At 38.8% G+C, this 27,273-nt stretch overlaps 3 protein-coding genes across 6 annotated transcripts; 1 reads left to right on the plus strand and 2 right to left on the minus strand.

The window, feature by feature from the left end:
* Positions 1-552: 552 nt before the first annotated feature.
* ahi1 (Abelson helper integration site 1) lies at positions 553-10,198 on the minus strand. Of its 2 annotated transcripts, XM_080871056.1 has the most exons (27): positions 10,066-10,198; positions 9,669-9,747; positions 8,786-8,904; positions 7,936-8,516; positions 7,758-7,846; positions 7,471-7,657; positions 7,053-7,245; positions 6,874-6,969; positions 6,595-6,780; positions 6,345-6,497; positions 6,082-6,214; positions 5,764-5,887; positions 5,272-5,501; positions 4,579-4,688; positions 4,374-4,492; positions 4,114-4,244; positions 3,870-4,010; positions 3,579-3,772; positions 3,448-3,493; positions 3,310-3,362; positions 2,718-2,835; positions 2,356-2,414; positions 2,173-2,238; positions 1,926-2,088; positions 1,773-1,843; positions 1,117-1,205; positions 553-1,003 (listed from the first exon to the last, which is right to left on the minus strand). In XM_080871056.1, exons 2-27 carry the CDS (start codon positions 9,676-9,678, stop codon positions 820-822), a joined length of 3,645 nt encoding a protein of 1,214 aa, XP_080727182.1. In that variant the 5' UTR covers positions 9,679-9,747; positions 10,066-10,198; the 3' UTR covers positions 553-819. The 2 variants fall into 2 exon arrangements, 1 of the variants encoding a protein (XP_080727182.1); XR_013970308.1 differs by lacking the exons at positions 553-1,003; positions 1,117-1,205 and having other exon boundaries at positions 1,926-2,063.
* A 685-nt stretch (positions 10,199-10,883) lies between these two features.
* LOC308389717 (uncharacterized protein) lies at positions 10,884-16,354 on the plus strand. Of its 3 annotated transcripts, none has more exons than XM_080871222.1 (13): positions 10,884-11,089; positions 11,302-11,421; positions 12,017-12,136; positions 12,293-12,412; positions 12,690-12,809; positions 14,537-14,745; positions 14,832-14,877; positions 14,958-15,091; positions 15,303-15,434; positions 15,542-15,656; positions 15,752-15,886; positions 15,971-16,096; positions 16,201-16,354. In XM_080871222.1, the coding sequence occupies exons 1-13, from the start codon at positions 10,900-10,902 to the stop codon at positions 16,344-16,346; spliced, it is 1,713 nt and encodes a 570-aa protein (XP_080727348.1). In that variant the 5' UTR covers positions 10,884-10,899; the 3' UTR covers positions 16,347-16,354. The 3 variants fall into 3 exon arrangements, with proteins under 3 accessions (XP_080727348.1, XP_080727349.1, XP_080727350.1); XM_080871224.1 differs by having other exon boundaries at positions 11,067-11,187; XM_080871223.1 differs by lacking the exon at positions 14,832-14,877 and having other exon boundaries at positions 14,969-15,091.
* A 907-nt stretch (positions 16,355-17,261) lies between these two features.
* On the minus strand, positions 17,262-22,547 carry LOC308389716 (uncharacterized protein). Its single transcript, XM_080871221.1, has 14 exons — positions 22,385-22,547; positions 21,655-21,750; positions 21,474-21,545; positions 21,192-21,355; positions 20,985-21,084; positions 20,312-20,439; positions 20,076-20,209; positions 19,755-19,993; positions 19,492-19,669; positions 19,248-19,416; positions 19,047-19,151; positions 18,193-18,243; positions 17,815-18,043; positions 17,262-17,401 (listed from the first exon to the last, which is right to left on the minus strand). Exons 1-14 carry the CDS (start codon positions 22,509-22,511, stop codon positions 17,391-17,393), a joined length of 1,803 nt encoding a protein of 600 aa, XP_080727347.1. The 5' UTR covers positions 22,512-22,547; the 3' UTR covers positions 17,262-17,390.
* Between the last annotated feature and the right edge of the window lie 4,726 nt (positions 22,548-27,273).

A 27,273-nucleotide genomic window follows, 5' to 3' on the forward strand; every position in this document is an offset into this window, starting at 1 on the left:
GAGAATTTGAAGGGTCTCCCCATTGAAATACATGGGAAATTTTTGTTGAATAAAGTTGAATAAAATTAAAAATATAAATGTTAAAAATGAGAAAAATAGAAGCACACCATTCCAAAAGAAGAGGAATCTAATGGTGTTTGAATGGTTTTTCTAAGTTGAACGGTTTTGAAGGAGATAGTCGGCGAAAAATGTACGGAATAGGAAAAAATAATAATAAAGATTACAACAACAATACTGTGAATGCTTTTCAAGCATTCACACTAATTACAAATGTTGTATTGTTCGATACATATGCGTACCGAACCGAAAGCACTGTATCGAACGGTTCAATATCGATACGAATATCGTTGCACCCCTAATAAATATATATATATATATATATATATATATATATATATATATATATATATATATATATATATATATATATATATATATATATATATATATATATATATATATATATACACACACACACACACACACACACACACACATATATCTCTATATATATATATACACACACACACACATATATGTATATGTATATTACATACGTTTACACAGTATTATCTGTTTTCTTACATGGATAAGTTATTCAAAATATTCAATGTACAAAAAATATGTTTATCAGCATTATACAATTACAATATTTTTATAAACATATTTAACAAATTTAATCTGTATTAGGTGCAATATAAACTGTGACTTTTCAAAACTAAAAAAATATTTACAAACAAAAAAAAGTGAAAAATAGATCACAGCTGAAATAAAAATCAGAATAAAGCAGACATACGGTTGCTGTTTGTTTCCATGAGTTTATGGATCAGGCTCAAAGGCACTGTTTGTATTGTCTGTTGGCCTCTTTGGCAGAGGTCGCCCTGCTGATCTGCCTATCCTCCTGGTGCTACTGGTCGACGCTGATGCGTCTGCATCTGAAAACGTGGCTTGAGAGGAAGCTGCAGGGACTCGTGGCTTTTTCACCTTCTTTTTTCTTCTACTTCTATGTGGGAAACGTATTTCACAATCAGCACTTAATATCTCTCCACCACAATACAGCTTCATCAGCCTGTGTAGTTAGGAGTAGTTCAGAGTGAAGCAAAGAGAGCCACTTACCTAGTAACTGCCATCTCAGGTTCCGTGTCGGAAAGCGTCGGCTCGGAAAGAAACCTAAGTTCTCCAGAAGAACTAATGGCAGCAGACACCTTGGAGATACGAGTATAAAGAAAAAAGTGATGGCCCATGGGAACAGGAAAATCACGCATATATAAAACCAGACCACATTTGTGAATTTATGAAATGAAAAGCAATCAAAGTGACACTTGCCCACTGTAGGCTTTAAAATGACTCACGGTTTGTCATAGTTTCGCCAAAATAGCTGCTTACAGCAGAACATGGAAGTTGTAGCTACAGCTAGATTTGCATCAGAAGACTGAAAAATACAGAAACTGATATTTTGTTCCAAATCTCTTATTTTCATGCACAAAAGGTGGAATGACAAAGACCACTGCTGTTCAAAATATTGTTGTAGCTGTAGTATGTAAAAGGAGAACCAGGAACCACAGAGCAATATATTGATATTTTTCAGTCTTCTCTTCTTTTTTGTAACTGACATGAAATCAAGCTGACAATTTTTTTGACAAAAGGCCTACAGTGGGTATAAAAAGATTAATTAATGAGATGTGAACTCCACCCCCACTTCACCTTTTAGCCAAAATACATTAATGAACACGTCCCAGTCAGACGCCACTCTGATTTTTTTGTTCTCTTACCCTAGTAGGTGTTGACCTCTCATCAGGCTCTTTAGACAAAGGCATGTGAGTCCCCTCTTCATTGTAATCCCCTACAACAATAACATGTTTTTATCATTTTTATAAACAATTTTTTAAAAGCATATCTACCACAAGAAAAGATAATCCACCTACTCTGATCTGCTACGTAAGAAGCAAGAAAATATCCCTGCTGCCCATTTTCAAGGCGTCCAAACCACCAGTTCTCGTTGTCTTTGTACAGTACTTGGATGACATCACCACGGCGAATGGTCAATTCATCAGAGCGATTTGCTTTGTAATCATAAAGAGAAACAACCTATGAATGGAACAGAAAGGTAGGACAGTTGAATAAGTGTGAAATAAGGCTGCGGCTGAGCTTTAAATTACACTGGATACTTACTACTTGCTGAACAGGTGCAGAATCAGTTTCCACGTGGATCCCTGAAGAGACGTGGTCAAGAAGAGTCTGACAAGGAAAAAAGGAAATAATTTCATTCTTATAGCAACAAGCAGGCAGACACCACTGCAGTCCTTGCCTATCTCAGCAGCATTAAGATTAATTGGAAACATTACAAAATCTTACCGTCTGTAGTCTAAAAGACGAAGCACCTTTTAGAAAATGACCAACAGGATTGAACCCACCTAAAAGTATAAGAAAAAACATCAAGAATTGAAACTGCAGTAATATTTTATGTATTACCACGGTAAATATTGTACATTACTGCAGTAACTGCAATTTGCAGTAGTCACTTCAAGAGATGGGTAACAATTGCCAGCAGTCCATCTGTGTTTCTGTTCATAGCATACATGCTGCACAGTGCTGAAAAGACTTGGCCCAAGTTGTACGTAGCACAGTTATAATCTTCATAATCATTTGAATTCAGTTACACAGCTCCACTGGTTAAATACAAATAACTGTGTGATTAACTGAAAAAAGCCACTTACGGGCCTGAGTGCTCAGAGAAGCCTGTGGGATAAGCTGCTCTGCCAGAGCACCAGTGAGCTTCAGTCTGGAGTGTGGTGACAGGAGAGATGGAGGTGGGAGTGAGGCATTTAATCCTGTCTGTAAATAAAAGAAATAAATAAATACATAACAGCATTAAGGTGCAATAAATCAATTAATGCAATTTTCTGTTTTGTATTATAATAAAAGTAAAATTCACATTTGTGTATTTCATGTAAACCCTCTAATACAATTCTCACTGTCAGGAACACAGATTTAAAATCAAGGTTAAATAGAAATCCATACATTTCTTTGAAATATGAAAACATAAATTAACACAGAGCGGGATTGGCATATTACACAAAGGGGAAAAATGGCTGAGTTTACAATTAAAGTATATAAACCCGGTTCTATGCTGTTTCCCTTGTCAACACATTGAGGGCAACTGAGCAATAAAGCGATTGGAGGCAGATTACAGAAAACAAAATCAATATTGACAGAAAAGACTCATAAAGCTTGTTCACCATCTGTGACCTCAGCAATGCTTCAGTATATAAAGGTGTGTATTTTGATATAGTACTGATAAAAACTCACTGTGCCGACATCTGATGTGAAGCTCCGGCCTGTGTGAGTACTGCTTAATTTATCTGCAAACCAGAAAAATAGGTTAAAATACCAAATCTAATATAGCTAATTATATAAAGTCCTTCTCATCTAAACTGCTTAGAGTACCTTGCTCATAAATGAATCCAGTAGCAGAAGATCTTTGACGTGGTTCCTGAAAAAAATATGTAAAAGAATTTCAGTTAATTTAACTGCACACTTATTTCACTCTACATTTAAAAATTAACATGAGCATTTACCAGAACTGAGTCCAGTTGTTCCTTCACACACTGCATTTTCAGTGCAAGTCTTGTTGCTTGGGCAAACTGATCCATGGCTGCAGAAATAGATGTGTCCTGCAAAGCTAGAGGGTCAGGTGTGTTTAAAACAGTTTTGATATCTTCAGAAGCTGATCTGCTTGCTGCTTTCATACTGTGCACCTCCATCTGGGAAACTAGAAAAAATAAGAGAAAAATAAGGCAGATATGAAGCCGTGCAAGTCTGTACAATACTACTGACTAACTTCTTCTTTTGTCAAACAAAACACAAACCTTTGCGGTCATACAGGTACACGTGGACGGGCTGGCTCTGACCGAAGGCACAGAAAGCTACCATGTTCTCGTAGGGGTGAAATGACACGCCGTGGAGAGCCGTGGGGTAACAAAGCTCTGAATATACTGCAACTTGATCACCTGGGAAAAGAAACGGCTGGAGCAACTATGCAGAATACTGTCAAAAACATTAAGAACCGACTAGTGTCTTTGTTACGGGAAAAAATAAAAATTTCATGCTCACCTGTATCAGTATTCCAGACATACGCCATCCCATCCTCACTGCCAGAAAAGATGAAGTTCCCACATGGTGTAAAAGTACTGTAAATCCTCTCTCTGTAGTTAATGGCTCCAGTGTATTTCTTTACAGCCAGACTTAAAGAGGGAAAGCCAAACACATATTCAAACACACATACAATAATATAATAATCACTCCTCATTTATATGCAGAGTATAATACAATACTTTAATATTTGTCTTTGCTTTATTATAATTTCGTCTTACATTCTCAAATCCATCATCCTCAGCACACTGTCTTTGGCATGTATGAGCAGGCACCGCCCATTCGGATGGAGCTGCAGCATGTTGATGGGGATACCACTGAGATCACTCTCATCAATTTTCTGCCAAAAGAAAACATGGGATTTTAAAATGACCATAAACTAACATTAGCTAAATAAAGTGCAGTGAATAGTATCAATTCTTGTACCCTCTCTATACACCAGTGGCGACATGGCTGCTGCTGTTGCCTGCTGTCATTTACTGAGGTTTTCCACACAATGATGAGGCCCATGTTGTCTCCAGAAAACATTCGTCGACCTATTTACAATGAAAACAACATCAGATATGGCATAAGATATACAAGAGAACAAGCCTCACATTCATTATAAAAGACCAAACACAACACCCCTTCACAGAAAGGCACACATGTTCCTCATAGACACAAAACCAGAATTAGTTGGCTGGCTTTGAGTTTTTCTTTGCTTTAAAAAGAGCAGCTTTCCTTCTCTCTGAACTGGGCCTTGAAGTAAATGACAGTGACCGTAAACAGTCTAAGACAAATTTAAATCTCAGTTACTCTCTCTAATAATGGAAAAAAATAGTCCAAGGCAAGTCAAAGCAAATCAGTCAGTCTGGCATAAAGGTTATACTGGCAGGAATGTTTGGGGAAAAATTGGAGCCAGTGGATTTATAAAAACAGAGCTATACATAAAGTTCACATTAACCACCATTTTATTTACAGCTATTAATAACAAGATTCATTAAAACATATACAAGAGACATCATTCTTTAAGAGACTACATTTACTCTTATCTTGTTCCAAGTTTTCCTAACTCACAGTAGCTGACAACACAAACACACACACATCGGGGACATGTTTCCATAACAGGGCTTACAGTACCTTCGGAGTCAAAGCAAACTGTGTTAATGAAACTGCCGTGACCCTCAAACTCCTGCAGCAGCTGGCCATTCACATCACCGACATCAACTCTCCACACTCGTATCAGGCAGTCGTAGCCCCCAGTTACCACCAGGTTCTGGGCTGTAGGATGGTACCGAGCACTGTACACAAACGATGGATGAGGGAGCACCTTCTGGGCTGTTACTTGAAGCCTCTCTACATTCCACTCCCTGAGGGAAACAATGTAAAAATACAAAAACTATTTTATATAAAGAAAATGCGTTTGCTAGTTTTTAAATCAGAACATCACCAGTATTGTTGAGGCCGTTTCTCAAAAAAGCAATATATTACACACACTACAACTTAGGTAACTTTATTTAGAGCTAAAATATAATAGATTATACAAAAACTGAGTCACTACAAGAAACAGTGAAACCTCATTCACTTCTAATCACTTTTATTTAATCTTACATTGTACAATGACAAAGTTACCTGACAGTTCCATCAGAGGAGGCAGACAAAAGGCTGCAGTCATCTCTGGACCAGCAGAGATCATACACTATTTTGAGGTGACCATTGAAGGCAGCCAAAACCTTGCCAGAGGGAATCTCATACACTGAAATAAAAACAGCATTTTATTTTATTTATTTATTTTTTACCTGATTTTTTAAAAATATATATGCACAGACAAGGAAGAATCCAGATGTCATCAAAGAGGTGTTCGTGGCATACAAACAGCAAAGAAATTACCTGGTTGGAGTCAACAAAGCATTAGAAGGGGGACTTTTACACCGATGAGATGTGACCTACCTACAACAGGGAACGCATCTTTGTCAGCACAAGCAGCAGCCAGTATGGTTCCAGCGTGAGAAAAGAGTACTGTGAAACAGCCCATCTGACCACCACGAAATGCCAGCATTGGCTTGTTAGGAATTCGACAGATCTGCAACAGTAAAACTCTCTTTAGTTCTTTGACTGCCACTCTTTGCTACTTACCCATGTTCAGGCTAAAAATATGAACATGTATATTTGTATGTAATATTGATAGGAGCAGTTTAAACCCTTCTACAAACCTGACCAGGCAGCCTGCTCCATCTCAAGGTTAGAGGTTTGCTGTCTAGAGGTTGTGTCAGACTTCTCTTGGTGATCTCATTCTGCAGTTCACTATAGGAGGTGCTGCCTCTCTCCTCCTGCAGTGCCATCATAGACCGAATACTAGGGTCCACCTGAAGAACATAACCAGCTCAGCTACAACATACTCCATCCATGTACATATGAAGATTTATTAACCTTCCAACAACTAGACAGTAGCAGCTAACTTACATGCTCAGGGAGTTTAATGCCTTTTACTGTAACATAGAGGGTAGATGCATATTTGGTTCTTGGGTACTTTCTCCACCATTCAACCACCTCAACTGTTTTAGGTTGGCTCTTTGCCCGATGTGGAGGGCAAAAGAGCTGGAGACGAAGTTTACTGTCAATATTCAAGACACCATTTGTGCCAACAAGCTGAAAAATGGAGGGGCATACATATTAACAGGGGAGATTAAAATACAACCAGACTGATCTTTTCTTTCTAAATGATCAGATTAAACACATTACCTTCAGAAATGCCCAGGCAATCTTTCGGAAACCTCGATCATGCTTGTCAACATCAATGTTGGCTCTTGCTTCTTCCATAGTCACAAAATCAAGGATCTTTGCAAAACATTTCAATAAAGGAAATTACTGTCACAAATGTTAAAATATGGTTTATTAACTGTTATTGAAATAACTCTTACTTCAAAGAACAGTATGACTTTGGGGCCTTCGTCATGTTGTTGAACAAAGTAGCCAAAACGTTCATTGAAGATGATCTGCTCCTGCCACTCAGGGACAACTGATTTGTTCTTCTTGAAGTCATAAGGCTGGGTCATGATGGGGAGAACATGGTCAACGTTTTCCTGCTCATAAAATGAGGATACGGGGCGATGACTACAAAAAAGAAAAACAAATTTGAACTGAAGGCAAAATGTGTTATAATTCAAAGGTTTTGGCACAGTTAAGTGGCTTATAAATACAAATATCTATAGATCGTGCCTAAATTTAACTGAAAAACAAGTAACCATGGTCCAATTATTTTAAGGTAAAAATTTCTAAATAAAAAATGTGCCCAGAAATTGAAACACACCACTAAACTTAATAGCAGAAATGTCTCACCAGTCTTCTTTCTTCACATATTGCCCTGTGGCTTCATCAACAACGTGGATCTTCACCATGGGGTGTGAAATCATCAAGTCGGTCTTGAGGCGGTCTGTTCTGTGAATGTACACTCCAAGAACAAGGTTGTCATCAAAAACTGGTTTCTGAGGTGCTTCTGACTCCGCTTCACTCTGGTCTTTGACAACTACAAGGGGAGAAAACAAAATATGAAATGCATCACCATCAACACCTTTCTTCACCTTTAACTGGAACTTGGTGAATCCTGAGAATTATCGTGCAATCACCATGTTTTTTCTTCCTCTTTTTCTTCTTTCCCTTGGATTCTGTTTCATTTTCCACATCAGCATCCAGGTCTGTATCTTCATCTTGATCCCTGGAGGCAAAAAAAGAAGTAGAAAGAAATCAAACACTGTTGCTTTATCACTAAATATAACTCCATAGTACACTAATAGTTATACACACCCTGCATCTGAATCTGTGACTACAGATTTCATCTTTTTCTTTTTCTTCTTCCCCACATCATTACTAAGCGTAACACTTTGTGAGACAGCACTCTCATCTTCTCCTTTGACCCTTGTCCTCCTTGAAGTCCTCTGGTCCTCCTTTACTATCTTTTGCTGGTATTCATGCAATAGGTTATCTTCTGTGTCCTCCTCCTGGCTTGCTTCTTTAACCTCTGTATCACCTTTGCTTTTTCCCTTTTTATTTTTCTGCTTTGGGGCCTTTCCACCTACAGAATCATTTGGATCCAATGGAATTTCAGACTTTGATGCATTTGCATCCTCTTGGATGTGACTTCCGATGTCCTCGGGCATAGGAGGAGAGGGAAGGTCCCTCTTACTTTTTCTTTTAGATTTTGATGTTTTAATCCCCTCTTGGTTTCTATTGTTGTTAAAATTAACCTTCTCTGAAATTTCTCTCTCCCTTCTTTTATTCTTTGTGTAGCGAGGGCTGCCCTCTTCTGGGTCATATGTGTTCTGGAGGATGGTCTCATTGTCTTCTGTGTCCTTCTCAAGGTTGAGATTTTTTTTTAGATTCTGAAGCTAAAGAGGAAAAGGTAAAGAGGTGTCAGTACTTACAGTCTTTTTATTTTGTTATTTATTAAAACTTCCGCAATTAAAATATGTCCGACATGTTGTCTGTTTTGGAAGAAGGGCATCATGACAGCCTTGTTTACATAAAATGCAGAATCCACAAGGATTCGGAACTATTCAGAAATAGTTTTAAGACATGTCCTGCAAGTTCTATATGTTTTTGCCAACATATAGAGCATCTGATGTAAAATTATCAATAGAACACAAGAATGACATACCACAATAGTCTCCGGAGTTTCAGTGCTTTTCTTTTTCAACTTTTTCTTCTCAGATTCTGTGTACTTCTTGAAGACTTCATTAAATCTTTCCCGGGTTTTTGCCCGGTCTTCACTCTCACCTATAAAAGGGAACATTTTAAATAGATTACGTGACAATGCAGATTAGACTTTATAACATAAATAAGATTAACTACACGTTGTTGATAACACTTCTGTAGATTGATCAAATCTTTTTGCAAAACTTGTAACTGCATTTTTACGCTACTGCATCACACCAAGTAAGAGAAGTAAGAGTAGCAATGCAACAGACAGGGGGCAAGTGAGGTGAAGAAGAGAGTGCAGGCATGGTGGAGTGGGTGGAGATAAATATGAGAGGAAAGAAGGACACCAACAACATTTTGCAACATTTTAGTGAGACCTAATATGATGTATGGTTTGGAGATGGTGGCACCAAGAAAAAGACAGGAATCTGGGCTGGAGCTGGTGATGGAGTTGAAAATGTTAACAATGTTAAGGGAGTGACCAGAATGGACAGGATTAAAAATGAGTACATCATAGGGACAGCTCAAGTTTAAGAGTTTGGAAACGCTACCGAAGTTAACGAAACAAGACCGAGGGGGTTTGGGCATGTCCAGAGGAGGGGACAGCGGATAGATTGGAAATATGTTAAACATAAAGCTACCAAACAGGAGGAAAAGAGAAAGACTACAGAAAAGATCCGGGAATGTAGTGAAGGAGGAAATGCAGAGGGATAAGGAGAGATGCAGGCAGATGATGTACTGTGGCGACCCCAAATGGGAGCAGCCGATACAAAACGACATTGCTACTTTAATTTAAAGAACCTTCCACCATTGGAGTGAGGAGGGAACAGCAGGAAACGTACCTGCTGGCATTCTCAGACAGCGTGATGTTTCTCTTTCCGAGCGCAAAATGAGAATAATCCAGGACTTAAGACTCTCATTCTAAAAGAAATGCATGACAACGACGTTAAAGTTGCACAACAAAACCTCTACTGGGTTAGCTAGGTTTTGCTAGCCAAGCGTTTAATTATATAGTTTAGCACTCTAGTAAAATAAACCCGTATTAAGTCTCCCATGGTGTTTTTATTTGCTGAAGTCAGAGTATAGGAAAAAGTACAGTTTGTGTGAACCACTAACCTTAGCCACTTTAGCAGCTAGCTTGCTAAATGCTTCTGATAGCTCACTGACTTTACAGGGTTACTACATTTGGTAAGATAATATTTAGGAGCTTCAACGAACAGTCTGAGTATTAAAACAAACCTCGCCCCACAGAAGCAGTCCGTAAAAGTATGTATAAGAAGCAGAAGAGTTGGCCGAGGGTCAGCGCATGTATCTACTCTGCAGTGATTGTCCTGTCCTCCATCTTTAACAACAACGCTTCGACGGTTTCCAAGTCAACAAATCTGAAAAAGAGAGGCGGAGCCGGTCAAACGTAATCTGACGTAATACAAAAACAATAACCAATCAAGCTGAAGACAGAATTTCATAACAGAAATACATTTTCATGTTTTTTCTGTTATGATTAACTTCATTTTCTTCTTATTTTATGTCTACCTCTAAAAGCCTGATGTTTATCTGTCCATAATGTTAAAAATAGAAAAATAAGTTATTGCATTAATACAATTGCCACAAAAGAAGTATCCTATTAATTTATTCAAGTAATGTAATATTTTTACCCGTGTTGCACTTTTTTTGTAAGCTGATATATACTTTACGCAGTTCACATGGAATATCATACAATTCTACATCACAGTCACAAAGGCTTGCACACAAAGACAGAATACAATAAATTTGTAGCCTAGAACAAAAGAAACGCAAACGAAAATACGACCAACTTAATATGAAGGCTGCACAATTCCACAAACTTGCACAGCCACGAAACGCCTAAAATATTTAGATATTAATATTTATTAAGTGTCACAATAAGTTTTACTTTTAAAGTTGTGTCGAGATGCAAAAAAAAAAGAAGCTAGAAGAGCAAGATACTTTCCATAGTCTAAATTTACCTTGCAGTCACGTGACACAGCAGTAGGCGTGTCTACGTGCAGGTTGTGTAAAATAGACAGGTGTGGGGACCTTGTGCAAGATGCAGTCATGGCTTCAGGGTTTTGTAACACCTGCTCGCAGTTGTTGAAGGAATTTGCGGATCACTTGAGGAGCGCTTGGAGAGAGCTGGAGATCAAGATAAAGGAAGCTTTCAGAGAGATTGGACGGTGCAATTGCTTTAGGATTTCATCCGAGAGAAGGACGGCTTTTGATTTGCCTTCCTTACGCCTCAACTGTGGTAGGAAAATTGCAGCCATGCATATTTTTTTATGGAAATCGCAGTGGAAGAACAAAAACCGAGGCAGTGTGTTATTTGGAAAATTGAAAAGCATCAAAGTAAACGTTTAGACAGCAACTTCTTTAAACTTTCATACTGCATGTGCTATTACTCTTCAAAGTTGTACACAAGTTTATATGATCAATTCAATTAATCTCTTTCCCCCCTCCCAGACAACGAAACTCAACTTCTCAGCCAGGAAAGTCTGCAAACACTGAACAAACTTGCAACCTCAGAAAACACTGATCTACAAATGACTTCAGCCATGTATTATCTACACCTCAGTCATCATCGTGAGTATAAAGATTTCACGTTTTTGTTTCATCTGACAGTATTCCTGATAGCATTGGCTTGCAGATGATCAGCTGTTGTTTGCACTTCAGGTTTCTTCATAGGCCTCTATCAGTTACTGCAGAGATATTTTCTCTAACGGGTGTGACCAGCATGCAAATTTCCAACTGTATTTTTTCCCCAAGGTTGGCAGATAAAACGCCCACTTATGGACCCATGTGTTACAAAGAAGGAAGAATAAGAGGATTTTACTGTGGAATTCACAGTATGCTTTATTATAATCTGCCAACCAAGAGCCCTATCGTGCATATTAGGCTGAGGCTTCTTCTTTCAATACAGCATAGACAGTGTTCTGTAGTATGTAAATGGGTGACCAGGTGTTTTGTGTATAGGTGGCAGTTGACAGATTGCTGTGTTTAGATGCTTGAGATTATAGCACAACTCATGAGGGATATATCTTTTGAATTCATAATCAGCTACAAGTATGTAATTCAAATTTGTAACATTTAGCTCAACTCGAACATTGTTCATTCTGACAGCAAAAAATATGACTTAAGTTTCAAAATGTGTTATTTTTCCCTTGTTTGTGTGTTACAGTGAACTGTCCATTACCAGATGCCTTCATGGAGCCCATCGTGGCTCTACTTTTATCATCTGATCTCGATGTTCAAAAGACTGTCTCTCTCGCCCTTGTAAATCTGTTACTAAAGAATAATGGTAAGAGATAATAATAGTAAGATATTTACATTATTATAATTTTTTTTTTAATTAATCCAGAATTTTAGTGATTTTGATAGTATGATTCTAAAAACTCGTGTTCTTTTGGATCAAATGGCTTATTTATCATTTGCCATTCATAAAATTTGATTTCAGTGTGTAAAGAATTGGTGATAGAAATGGGGATGCTGGTGCCCATAATTGAGTTGTTCCGGTCAGGTGATCCCACTGCTCAGTGTCACTCCTGTGCCTGTGTTGCCATGTTGGCCTCCTCAGGTTTGTACAGACCTTAATTTTTAAAGTATTTTTCGACACGGTTTAGAAAGTACAAACACTTAATTTTAAAAACTTATTATGTATTGCAAAATAAATAGCAGGACTTTCAGGATGGCAAGAGAACTGAAGCCTTATGAGAAAAGTAGTTATTTTGTTCCATATGCTTCTTGAAATGACCTCTCCTCTGTCTTGCTGAAATTCTGCTAATTTGTTTTGGGCCACTAGCACTCCAAAATTGTCCCTGCATGCATGGTTGCTATTTCATCTTTCTTTCCAGAGTCAAATCGAGATTCTTTGATGGTTGATGGAATCATACCACTCTTGGCTTTAGCAAAATCTTTTGATCCAAAGGTCCAACGGAATGCAACTTGGGCTCTATTACACCTCACGCAGTCAGGTGGGACCATTTCATTTGAATGTCACTGTGCACTTACAGTTGTGTTTAGAAGTTTAGATACACTCATCATTGGCATCAATGCCATTGTAATTTAGGGATTACTTTGAACTGTTCTTTTTCTAGGAATGATTGTGCAGTATACATGTTTATTGAGTTTAAAAAAAAAACAAAACAAGGAGTCTGTGCACAGTTTTGAATTTATTTGGGGTTTTGTCTAATCGACCCAGGGTCAAAAGTATAGATACAGGCTCAGATATACACACATCCTTACATTAGTGGAGGTATTAATGTTTTGTTAGATGCCCTTTAGTAAGTTGCACCTCAACCAGATATTTTTAGTAACCATCAACAAGCTTCTGCAATAATTCTGGATGGATATTTTACCAATTCTGCCAAGAGAGGTAGTTGAGTTTTTATTTGTTTGATTTCTTGTGGGGTTTGTTTGTTTGTTCGTTTTTGTTTTTAAATAGGGTTGAGGTTTGGGAAACCCACTCCAGAACCTTAATCTTAGCCTCCTTCATCCTTTCCAAAAACCAGTTTTGATGTGTGTCTTTGAGATCATTGTCCCTTTGGAAGACCCAACTGACTCCAAGTTTCAATCATCTAGTTGTTAATTTTAGGTGAATTTGAAGGTAGTCCTCCCTTCTTTATTATTCCACCCACTTTGTGCCATGTACCAGTACCACTGGAAGCAAAACAGCCCCAGAGTATGGTGATACCACCACCACCATGCTTGACAGTTGAGTTGATAGCCTCACCTTTATTGCTCTAAGCACACCTCTTGTCTTTGTGGTATTCTCTTTCTTGGTCAGCACCCCCTCAGCCCAACTGATGTAAAACTTGCTTCACATGAGCAGTGATGCTGACGTTCCTGCGGTTTTCAGGCAGGCTTGAGCCTTGGTGGTTCCTGGGTTGCTGAACCAATTTCTTCTCATCTGAGGGTGATAGTTTAGGTCTTTTTGTTTTCCAGAGATGGGCAAAGTGGTGACAAATCCTAATAACTTGTACTTATGTACAGTTGTTTGAAGTAATGCTCTATAAACCCGCAGTTGACTCCAAGAGACCTTCCTAACTTGTGCAACAGTTCTCATTGTTTGTTCTTCACTGAGTTCCCAGGAGTTTCCATTGTTCTGAGTATTGGTCAGTCCAACATATGCTCTCAAACAAATGCTCCTTATGCAGGCAAAAAGAAACTGAGTTGTAGTCAATCATGATCACTAACAAGGAGTTAATTTGCCATGGCCTTAGGCCTAGAAGCTTGTTGATGGCTACTAAAACCATCTGGTCGATGTGTAACTTAGTAAGGGAGGATGTTTACCCATTACCAGGAAAGCAGCAGGACCAGACCTAAGCATTTCACTGCATATCGTACTGTGTATGACTGTGTACGTGACAAATAAAATTTGAATTTGATTTATTGGGGGTGTAATTATATATTTGAGACTTTATCTATACACTTTTTTCTTGGTGTGGATTAGAGAACTGCACCCAATTTGTGTGTTTTTTATTTATTTATTTATTTTTTTATATAAATCATTAAAGACGTATGCTGTACAGTCTTTCCACCCTGGAAAAGAACAGTTTAAAGAATTAAAAAGCCAAAATTCCCGTGACATCCATGCCGATGACGAGTGTATGTAAATTTTTAAGCACAACTGTATTTTCCAGAAACTTCTCAATTTCTTCCAGTGTTACATTTCCTTTTATTTTATGTTTTTACTCTTCAGATTGGTCAACAAGGCTGTTATGCCAAGCAGGAGCGATTCCTGTTTTGCTTCTTCTCCTACAGTCCTCAGATTCAGAGGTTCAGTTTTATAGCTGCACTGCTCTTTGCAACATTTCTGCTATCCACGAGCATCACCCAAGATTGCTCAGAATTGGGGGTCACTATTTATCAAGGTCTCTTTTGACTCTTATGTCTTCACCTGTGAAAAAGGTAACTCTGAACATGAGTTATTTTAACTTAGTTTAAAGAAAATATATTTTTAAAGAGGGGGGAAAAAAAACCAACTTCCTTTTCAGAATTCAGCCCAAGCGTGCCGGTGCCTGCAGACTCTTTCAAAGAATGGTAATAAAAATGGTATAAAAAGTAAATTCAAAAAAGGTATCATACCTCTGGCAGATGGTGTTTATTACTTTTATGTGTAGTTCTCATTCAGGACCAGCTGATGGAGCTTGACTGCGTGTTGCCTCTGAAGGCGCTGTTAAAAACCTCTACTTCAGTGTGGATTGAATCGGCACTAACGCTACTGTCTACACTGTCGGCACACCCGTCAAACACCGTATGTTAGCCTAAATAAATAATTAACAATAAAGCTGGGAGCAGTCCTGGTTTTATTATACAACTGCTTAGTGGTTGAGTATGGTTTTATTTTTGCATTGTGCCAATATTTATTGAAATTTTACTTTAGTGGCATTCAGTGTCACCTAAAGTAATTGCACAGTTTTTATTTAAATTCTAATATTGACAGTAGTTTTGTAATTTGATTCCAGGACATCCTGGTAAGTGAAGGACTATTGGAGGAAATTGGTCAGGTGCTTCATCATCCCAGATCAAACTCTGTTATAGTCACATACAGCTGCAAGATAATCACCAATCTGTGCACTTCCCACGTTGGTGAGCAGGTACTTGCAGACTACAATTCTTTTTTTTCTTTTTGTTTTCCTACCTCTGCTTTATTGATTTGTCCAAGACTGATAAAGTTATCCTAAATCCAACCATTGTAATCTAGGCTGTGATGGAAAGTCTGTGCTTACCAGGACTCCTCTGTGCGCTTGTGTCTAACACCCTGTCAGATGAGACATTGCTTCATGTGACATCATGCTTGCATCACCTGATGGCCTGTGGTGAGAGATCTTGACTTGAAATAATGACTTATTTATTTTGAATGTTTGCGGTGGAAAACTTTTTAATAATCTATTACAATTACTCACTGTTTCAGATGTACTCCGGACAAAATTGTCAGCAACCATAACATCAGAAAAAGTTTCAGGCTTAGTGAAGCTGTCAGAGCAAATCAGAAATTCCCAGCTGGCGTACAACTCTGCAGCTATCATAAGCGAATTAGAAATGACTGGTAATGCAATGTGGCAAGAGAAAAGAATACCTTCCTTTTGTGTTTTTACGCTGGATGTATTAAATGTTTCTGTTTTCATTACAGAAGAGATGATCCGTTTGTTGAAGCCACATTACACTTCCATATCCAAGTACCTGTTGGGATTCCTCAAAAAGAAAGATGTTAAATTCCAGCAGCTTAGCGTAGTTACCATATTTAACCTCAAGAAAGGTTTGCATTAATTGCACATTTATTTAAGAACTGAAAATACTGCATAAAATTTAAACAGTCTGTCATTGTAAGAGTTCAGAGTTTCTTCCTGTCTTCCTCTGCAGATGGAGACTTTTCATCTCTGTTGACTAACAGTGAGCTAAAGGTTCAGCTATTGAAGGTGCATGCACAGACGGAGGAAACTAGACAGCTGCTTCAAATGATTCAGCCCCTTTCTCCATCTCCTGTCAACTCTGGACTTTCTCAGTGAAGTTACAAAGAGACGCGCACAGACTTTGCATGAACATAACCACGTTGCATGTAAAAGCTACATTTTTATATAATGTGTTGTTTTTTTGTTTTTTAGCCTGGGGTTTTAAAATCCTTGGTAGTTTTTATTTTTACAGTTTATTTATGTTTTCAACTGGAAAAACAAGGCGAAGACGTGGCATAGTATTAACTTTAATCAAATATGGCATATAATAGGCTAACGTGATAGTCATAAGCAGTACTTGAACTATAAGATCAAATATTGTGGCTCAGATACATCTGGTTTTGTTTTATGCTTTTATATTAATAAACTCTTAAACTCTATGCATCAGACATTGCTTGTAAAGTGATTATGCAATATCAAACAAAGCAGTCAGTGCAAAAAAAAAAAAAAATACACTGTGCATTGTATCCTCTAAATTGGCACAAATACACACACACACACACAACAAAAATGAAGCACAGTCTTTGGAAACTATATTCCATAGCAGCTTTGAATTACATGATTGCTATACTTTACAAAATCCAAGGTTAAGGTACAGTGGGAATGCAGGAAGTCATCTTTTGCTAAGACATTAAACTCTTGTATTCTCTGAGCAAACTGCCACTTTTGCTATTCTAACTCCACAGTGACAAAACCGAGGAAGAAAAAGTGCAAGGGTGGCAAGAAATATCAGGAATAAGCAAAAAGCATACGGCATATTGTGACTGTTTAGAGTTCCTATTCCTAATATTTCAACAGAGGCAACACTCTCCTTAACTGATACACTACGTTTGCCAGCACAGTCTACATCTACTGCTTTTTGGATAGTTATTAGATCAGAAAACTGCTGTACTGAAAAAGCTCATATGCGATTCGCTTTATGCTTGTGCCACTGGTTACACACAGAAAAGTGACCAAATGCTGACATCCTCATCGGGAGGCAAGGTTATAATTTTACATGCTCTTTCAAAGTGCCGAAGGGGAGCAAAATAGCTGTGCAGCAGTAATTCTTGTGTATTCACCGGTCTCCAACAAAGGCTTTGAAAGTCATCCTGCAGGCATTCAGATGACCTCTAAAAAAAGCAAAGGAAGACGACGAATGATAGATATTAAATCAAAAACAGCAAATATAACATTTTGAAAGCAGCATTATGAGCATAGAACTGTTCACCATCAACCTGAATACGTTTTTTTCAAAGCTTGCATAACTTTCCCCCATTTATAACTGAGTTTTTATGAGTTGGTTGCTGCGGGCCTGCCTGCACAAATCACTGTGGATCATCAATCACGAGTGAGTGAGCCTGCCTGTGTGGGTAGTACAGCCAATTGGGAATTAATATGGCAAATTCTAACATGTAAATGAGTAACTGGTAACTTAAGGTGGGTGATTCTACAAACACACTCGCTGATTATTAGACTGATGGTTGGTTTCGCTTTCCCACCCTGAGGACAAGTGTTTTTAAATACTATGCTGGTTGTTTCTCACCTGCACGTTGGTGGGTCTGGATTTCCTCCAGGCCAGTGAGAGTTCTAAGAGACCTGCGTTCTTTGAAGGCCACAACAGGTAGCATATCCTCCTGACTGTTCAGGCCCAGCTGTGTGGTTTTATTTCCCACTGGCACCTTGGCTGTATCTTCTATCGTTCCATTGTGCACAGGCTGCGTGTTTTCCTTTGGTTGGGCATCATTTGACATAATCCTCACTGGAACAGATTTCTGTGATAAAAGACATTAATCATTTTAGTCAAGGACAAGTTGTGTGGCTTTTAAAAGTTAAACAGATTGTTTAATAGCTGATGCAGAATGTGCGTCATGACAGACCTGAGGCAGTAGACTTTTTAAAAAAACGAAACACTTAATCTCACCGTATCTGGAGAATCAGTCCTTCTGGTTCTCCGCATGATCTCCTCAAGTCGCTGCAAAAGAAAACAACATTCACTAAAATACTTTCACTCAGAGAATACATTCAGTGTCTTTCATAAAACAGATTTTTCAGCACATCTTGTTTCCATAATAAATTTAAAAATGCTTACAAGTTAAAGGTAAAATAGTAAAACATCCACTTTTAAAAATACTGTTTGTAATATTTTTTTTTTGACAACCGTGGCAATGGCTAAAAGCTAAAATGAGGCAACTTTTATTGCAGAGTCTCCTGATGTTCCAAGGAACAAGGGTACCGATTTTCAGCCTCGTCCCTTGTGTACAGAAATGTCTTCGGGCTCTGTAAAACTCTGAAAGATATTAGTGATCACAGTGGATGAAATCTCCAAATTATTTAGAATTAAAAAGGTTCTTCTTAAATGGCTGAAATATTCTGTCCATGCAGTCTTACACAGAGTGATGAACCCCTGTGCAGCTTTATTTCTCAAAGTTTCTTGCTCTTTTTATACTCATTGATTTTTCTTCTTAACTTTATAAGTTGTCAGATTTTGGTATTTCGTTTTTTTTTGGGGGGGGGGGGGGGGGGGGGGGGGGTTAGCATTATACAACAGTGCCATTTTCAACATGTTGCAGGAATCAAGTTCAAACAATGAATGGAAACAATAAAATCTCAGTTTTTTAAGTCTTTTAAATATTTTCAGTTGCACAGTGTCCATTTTTATCATTGTAACTTCTTTTGCTAAGTGGGGTGTATTATTATTTTTTGATTAATTCAGTTAATGTGTGGCCCGAGCTGTATACAGAAATGACGGCCGTACTTTAAAATCCTAGTTGTCACCTTTTTCCTTGCTTGGCGCTCTGCCTCCTCTTTCTGTGCGAGCATTTCCCGCTCTTGTTTCAACTGCTCTGCTCGTGCTTGCTCTTTGGCTAGTTCCTCCTCTCTCTGCACAGACGGGTAAAAAACATTAAGTAAGAACGTGAATAGAAAACCTATCTACGAATATAATGCATGATAACAACAAACTTTTCTGTTTCCCACCTGTTTCTGCAAGAGGGCAGCTTCCCTCATAGCCTGAGCTCTCTCTTCCTCAGCTCGTCTCTGCTCTTCTTGCTCCCTTCTCCTCTTCTCCTCTATGAGACGCTGAGCCTCAGCCTGCTGTCGTGCCCGCTCCTCTGCCCTCCTGCGCTCAAGTTCTTCATGGCTCTGCCTGGATGTTATTTCTAATGTTCTTAAAAGCTTGCTAATGAATATTGTTACCATATACTTGGATGTGCTTTTTTACCTTTCAGCCTCCTCCCTCTGTAAGCGCTCCTGCTCCTCTTTCTCCCGCTGTAGTCGGGCCTCTCGCCTCTTTTCAGCCAGGAGACGTGAGGCTTCCTCTGGGTCAGTAGTTCCAGCTGAGGGGCGGGACATGACTTCAGGAGTCTGTGGAGCTGGACAAGGAGGCATTTTGGAGAGACCTAAAGAGAAATAATTTACACTTCACTATAAATATCCCAGAAACACATTGACACACTTTGTGCTAGATACATTTTTCTAGCTTACCTCCATCTCCTGCTGTTCTCTTTGATGTCACTTTGTCTTTGTCAGGCAAGTTTGAACTTGGAGTCTCCTGTGGATTTTTACCCCTCAGTTTCTCTTGCTGAGATTCAACTGATTTCCTGACAGGCCTGGAGTTAGCAGGAGAGAGGGCAGAGTTGCAAGCAGCAGCATCTTCCTCAGGGAGTGATGGGAGCTCAGGCTGGAGCAGGGTTGGCTGTTTGATGACTGATCTTTGTGAGGTCCTTTAAGAAAAATTAAAAGGGAGCATTTTGTTCACATTACTGCCGCTCTGTCTCTGATGCACAGTTGTGGCACTTTACCTACCGTTCTGATGATGGAGAGGATGTTCTGCTCGGCATCAGAGCTGATTTTACACAGACGCTGATGGTATTTGATTGAACGTTAGAGAGAGTACTTGAGGTCCTCTTAACAATGTTTTGCTGCTTTGCTGCTTTTATCTAGATCAAAAGAAAATGTTATTTCCAATTCAAAACTGACTGAAAAAAGAGACAGCTGGCTGATCGTAAAGATTTCTAATGAAAAGAAACAGCTAGCTGTACCTGTGCCACACTGATGCTTCTGTGCTGGCTGTTGCGAGAACCAGAGGAAGCAGATGGCCTGTTGTGGACTGAACCAGAGTGATGCCGGGGTTTGTGAGTGGTGGTGGTATTCATGGAGTGGAATGAAACTGCACGGCGACAAACATGGACAACTGAGCCAGTGTTTTGCGCCATAATTATGGCAAATTGGAGAGCAATGCAGAAACGGTGGGAACAGTGAAAAGGGTGGAAATATGAAGTAGTGTATCAGCAGAGAGAAAAACAGCAGCGTTAGAGACCAGAGGGCCCTGAGATATTAGTTGTTGTAGCAACAGAAGTTCCTTAATGTTAAATTAAAATAAGTACATTCTTCTGTTATGGGGGAGAGTACCTTGTTCTCCTGACTGACAACCAGCACTCTTGCTCCTGGCCAGATAAGAGCATGTGGGGGTAAGGAGACGACTGACCAGGTTCTTCTCCCATGTGGTCAGTGGCAAGCGATGTGGAACTAGTGTATTAATCAGTGTAAAGTTTTAAATGCAGCAAAAACAGAAGATAGGGTTTGCCAAGAATTGTTGTGTTAAGATATCGTACAGAGACAACAGATACTGCAAGCAGGTTGTTATGAGTTTAGTAAGATTATGTTAGAAAAAAAGAAAGGAGAGAGAAATGAAAGCACATTCGCCTAGCTTACCATTTTTAGTGAGTTTCCTTCCTCTTGCATTTTGACTGAGGCTCTGCTGGGCCTTTTGGCTCTTCTTGAGTGTCCTACGCACTGCAGATTCATATCGTTCCTTAATTCAGAAACACCTTTGAGTTAATTTTACTGAATTTAGCCTGAACAGTGAACTCATCAGCATTGCTGGAAATAAAATACTCGATATCCACCATCAAAACTCACTCTCTCCTCTTTGAGCCTCTGCTTCCGCTTCTCTTCCACAGCAGCACGCCTCCTCTCCTCTTTGAGCCTCTGCTCCAGGAGTTTCTTCTTGCGCTCCTGCAGTTGTTGTTCATAGTAAAGCCTAGCCCGCTGCTCCCGCTCTAACCTGCTCAGTTCCCGAGAGGCTAAGAATGAACAAAGCAGTACAACATGGATTTTTGTTTATGTAAATATTATTAGAAATTGAGGTAAGTGTACTTGCAAGGACATGTGAATATTACCATCATGTAGGGGCCCACATACCAAGTAGCTTCTGGTGCTCTTCTCTTCTTTCTCGTGCGGCTTTCAGCCTCTCGTCAACATTTTGTCCATTACCTGCCAGGATGCAAGGATACGATATAATAGCAATTTTACTTACAGAAGTAAAAAAACATGGCCTGACATCCTAAAAATATGACAGCGGGGTGAGTGTGCTCTCAAAAACCTGCAGCAGCCCGAGGAGTAACTGTGTTGCAGATGTTGACAGAACAGGTTGCTTTCTTCACTGTCGCTGAAATCGGTTTGTGATAAGAGCCATTTTCTGTTAGAGAGAGGAAAAAAAACTTATTCTGTAGAATATTCCTTCATCAAGGCTTTATTTTTTGTAATAAAACTCATACTCATTACACAGATACTTGGAATTGTCTCCGTCTGTAAACAGACACAAGTTTATAAAACTAAATTGTTTGAGGTGGCCCTTGGACACAAACTCAAATCAAATCAGCTTTTAAGAAGCTGTCCCAAACAGTGGTGGTTCAGGACTGTTTGGCCCCAGGGTCAGCTCCACATGAAAGAGCCTTTATAAATTGCCTACATATAAAAGGCTAGCACCTGATCAGTCCTCATGAGTGCAGCTGAATCAAACACTGTAAAAGGTTAAGATAGAGTGGCACACGTAAGACTGAAGAGTAATTAGTTTAAACAAGGTGTTTCTTTAGGGCTGTACCGTGTACTGGTGTTGTTAGTTTATTTTGTAATATGTACAAACAGATGCCTTGTTATTTAGTTCACGGTAGTCATGTGCAAAGATTTCTTAAGAGAGATGCATAATCTATACGATCAACTAATAATCGATATGGTGCAATGATCCTATGGTTCTAATCTACAATCTCTGATTCAATGAAAAGGCAGGTTTGATAAGATAATCATAGAAAGCGCAGAAAAAGGCTACCAACCTTCTGTTTTTTCATATCTGTTTCTCTTCCTTTGGCTTTCGATGGTACGTGTAGAAAGAGGTCCCTGCGATGGAGGGATGACACACTGTTTCTTCTGCACAGCCATGCTATGTACTGAACCTGGCATACCAATGCTCTCCCTTAAAAACCCCCTTCCTTTCTCTCCTCCTCCTCCTCTTTTGAATTTCTATTTCAAGATGCCTCTGGGTCCTCGGTTAAGTGTGCTGTGCATGGAACTGCCTCCTGCATCAGCTGCTTGTCCATCTGTGCCTCACAAATAAACAGGGAGAGAAGCAAGAATACAAAGCCTTTAGTTATACCCGTGTCCAATGGATTGGAAAATATTAAGGCAGGGTTGTTCACATTGAAAATTTCCTCCAGTCTCGTTCAGGATTACGAAAGTCTGAAGAGATTCTGAGCCTCTGTGAGTCTCATCTATAAAAAGGCTACTCGCCCTTTAAAGATCTCACCCTTGTGAGCTGCTCTGCTTTACTTTCACATAATATAGCTGTGTCACTTTAATTCCCCCACCTCACTGCCTGTTTGCTGGATGGAAGCAGGCAAAGGGATGCAGCATTTCCTGGAGGCCGTAAAAAATTGAAGCAAACCTCAGAGCTTGCCATCATGCATAATTACCATTGCATCACGGCTGCAATATCCAATGACATATATTGCCTGGACATTAACAGGCAATATAGTGATGCAGTTAGTGTTCATAACAGATGAGACGAAAATTGCCTTTTTCCCTATGATTCATCCTTGGCGAATGAAATAGTCTGGCCACTAGATGGCGGGCTTTCTTTAAAGAAACAGATTCAGCTATAGCCACCCAGATTTGACACGTGACATTTTTACATGTGACATTTTTACTTAATGGTTTGTTGTTGTTAATTTATGTGCTTTACCACTTGGATTTGTAAACAGTGCATTATAACTTAGCTGACCAGCAGTCCCTGTGCTACACTTATTTTTAACCTTAACCTGTCACCTTAATTTTTCTTACAAGTTTAAAAGATAGCAATGCCATTCAATAAATTTTCAATCTACTTAGAAATCGACTGAAAACAGAAAGTGTGTATATCTCACATGGATATTTAATTTAAGGCTACAACATGATTTAAATGCAAAGTTTGATACCAGAGTGTTGTTTTCTAATATTCTTTGTAAAACTGTTATTTATGACAAAGCTAATCACAAATGTATGAAAGCTTAGTGGCATAAAAATTGCTTACACATTTTTATGCATTTAATCTTTGATTATTTTGCAAAGTTTATATGCTGATATGTAACTTTTTTAAAGTATTATTACAAAACAATAAATGAGTACAATCAAATGAATGCATTCATTTTACATTACAGCCTTGTGTTCAATAATCAATATTAGCTGAGAACAGGTTGTTTAACCTGCTCATTTCTTCCTTCCTAGTTGCCATCATAACATAAAACACCATTAAAGATGGAAATCATCTGCCAGCTTAAGCAAGAGATAATTCTCCATCCATGGTTAGCTACAAAAACACTAAGCTAGCATGCCTATTAGCTTACTTTCTTCATGAAGCTAAACTATCAGCTGAACTTTTTCTAAAAAGTATAAAACGTTTAGCTTTTTATTAGCAAATATCTACTGATAAATAGTTAGTTTTGAGAGAAAAGAAAACATTTTATAGGCATCTTACATACAACTGTTAGCATTAGATTTAGCTAAAATAAAGTCTATACTGTCTCTGAGTAAACTTAGAATGACCCAATCAGGAACCAGAAAAGAACTGTGCTGGTGCAGTTTGAGTTGAACTGTTAATACTACTACTACTACTACTACTACTACTACTACTACTACTACTACTACTACTACTACTACTACTAATAATAATAATAATAATAATAATAATAATGATATTGATAATAATAATAACTAGACAATGAAACTGTTTTTCACTAGGGTAAACTAATCCATATCTGTAGGAAATAATTACTAATAACACTAACAAGGCTGGCAATGTTGTGTTATGTGCATAATTACATGCAACTCCACTCTTTTAGCTAGAAGGAACGACTGCTACTAACAGCTGCAATGAAAACAACTTTACAGCTTCTCAAAATGTATTTTTCTTTTCAAGCCCTACATACTTTATGGTGAATGTGTCCCCGTCTGGCAGCTTAAACATATAAACTTTCTTTTGTGCTCACTATAGAGACACAAATGAGTCCAAATTATATGTTATCTTGTATAACATATCTTGATTTGGATCAGAAAACCTTGCCTTTTGACTCTCACTCCAAAGGCTTTTAAAAAAAAAGTCAGGTATGTTTAACAGTCCTTCTAAATTCGGTCTCCTCTGCACTGTGAGCAGTATTTTGGGTATCAGCTGACTGTTAAGAGTAGTGAAAGGATATTTGTTCCTTGTCTTTAGTTCCCTTCCAGGTATGGTCCTCTTTTTTTCAGCTGTGTAGTGAGCCAAACACAGTACAGCCAACTGCAGTGACAGTTCTTCGGCCACCAGGTGGTGTTTCCATTCCTTTCTTGGGGATTAAAGAGAGAAACATGGTAAGATGCAAAAATGTATAGACTCTCCAAGCACTGTCCATGATGTGCTCACACAATTTGACAACACAAACGCTCTCACATGATTTTTGTTTGCCCATTATATGATAATAGGGTGTTTTATTATATATAGTACACATTTCTATCCACAGACATTAAAAATAATCACTCAGATTCTGAGTATTTCTTTAGTTTCTGAGGTCATATAGGGTCAAATACACCCAGGCCCTACGTGCTGACTAGTTAGCACAATGCCAACTCAACACCACCACCAACAATGCCCTGTGGCTGTGTTTCACTGGTCAAGCTTGCCAGAGTCGTCATCCAAACAGTCTGAAATGTGCCCCAACGATATAGTACACCACAGTCAGCTGGTGTCCCCACAGAGTCAGTGGAGCATGAATAAGATGTTGATAACCAATCTACAACCAACAGCCAAAAGAGGTCTTTGGACACTGGACCTACATGGGATAAGGTTGCATGATTGGTATCAATTCATTCTGTGACTCATCTGTGACTCATCCTAGACGACATTGTCAAAGGTGTCACTTTCTCATGCATATTCATAAGTGTTACCTAAATATTCATCCATAATATAGATAATGCTTTCTTTTATTGCACAGATATTGTGTTTTGAAACTCTTATGTTGTATAAAGAAGTCCACTTCAATCTGATTTTATTCAAGGCGCTTAATATTGCAAGGTCAAAACCCTACAAAATTAGCGAGAAATGCCCAACAATCAGATGATCCCCTATGAGAAAGCAATTGTGACAGTGGGAAGGAAGAACTCCCTTATAACAGGAAGAGACACCCAGCAGCACCTGGATTAGCCCTCTGCTCTAACAAGCTAGAAGGTAAGAGGAAAAAGAAGAGAAAAAAAGAAGAGCACAGAGACACTAGAACAAAACAAAAACTATGGGAAATTATTAAGTCATGTTAATTTTTGTTCTTTGTCAAAACAGAAACACCAGCGATGGCAGACTGGTTTGGTCCCTAGAGTCATCTTCTGTGCTTAAAGTTGAATTTGATGACAACATCCATCAGAGAATGAGGTTAGTATATGAGACAGCAGGGGCAACCAGTAACTTTGCACTATTGGTGACACGGTTAGCTCTCCTGGAGGAACTAGGACATCTCCTCAACCCCTCTTAGCTGGTATTGAATCATGTAATTAACAGCAGAATCCCTCAACAGACACCAGTGACACCACAGGCTGGTGTCACTGAGCTGACACTTCCCACTGCGCAGGTGGGAAAAGAATATATCTGTTACGGATCTAGGTAAAAACAAGGAAGCTACTGCACAAAGTTAAAAACAGTGTTTTGTTTGAAATGCATTTACCCAAAATAGTTTCATACATGCATCACTTAAAATAGTCTTTGCATCATTTAATTAAGAGTGTTATCCATAGGCATTTTTCCCTATATGATAACAAAGATACTGTGTTTGTGTTATTTCCTGCAAGCAAATCTATTTCTTTTATTGTGAACAGCGATACTGCCTCTTAATGAGGTTGCCACATGCAACACTGACTGGGCCATCTAAATAATTTAGGGACTTGTTTCATCGGATACTAGGAACTTTAGACTTTGACGTATAGCTTACAGACTGGCTGTATGTGTAATTGATGAGATGATGAGTTGTACTTCAGCATGCAAGAGAAGTTGCATTGAATAGAAGTTGCTAAAGCATATCTCAGCTCGGCAAAATAATGCAACACAATCAAGGCTTTTGGCAAATACTTCTACTCCCCCTGTTAAAAACACATGCTGGTTCCTTAATCTTTCAAGTAAATAGCCCTAATGGTAAATGGCCTGTATTTATATAGCGCTTTACTAGTCCCTAAGGACCCCAAAGCGCTTTACATATCCAGTCATCCACCCATTCACGCACATTCACACACACTGGTGATGGCAAGCTACATTGTAGCCACAGCCACCCTGGGGCGCACTGACAGAGGCGAGGCTGCCGGACACTGGCGCCACCGGGCCCTCTGACCACCACCAGTAGGCAATGGGTGAAGTGTCTTGCCCAAGGACACAACGACCGAGACTGTCCAAGCCGGGGCTCAAACTGGCAACCTTCCGATTACAAGGCGAACTCCCAACTCTTGAGCCACGATCGCCCCAACAACAGAAATAACAACAGTGACTCAAAATTCAGGTCATCTTTGAAATTGCTCAAACTTAAATGGATTTGAAACGCAAGGCATTGCAAATATGGTTTGACATCATTTGGCAATTTCACGATGATGATAAAAGAAAATGCATGTGTGCCCCAGGACCAAATTGGGCGCAGCACCTTATTAATGATTAAAGGGCAGCATTCTTTCGGCTAGGATGGGC

This window comes from Rhamphochromis sp. 'chilingali' (genome assembly GCF_963969265.1).
Source record: "Rhamphochromis sp. 'chilingali' genome assembly, chromosome: 21".
Classification (NCBI taxonomy): Eukaryota; Metazoa; Chordata; class Actinopteri; order Cichliformes; family Cichlidae; genus Rhamphochromis; species Rhamphochromis sp. 'chilingali'.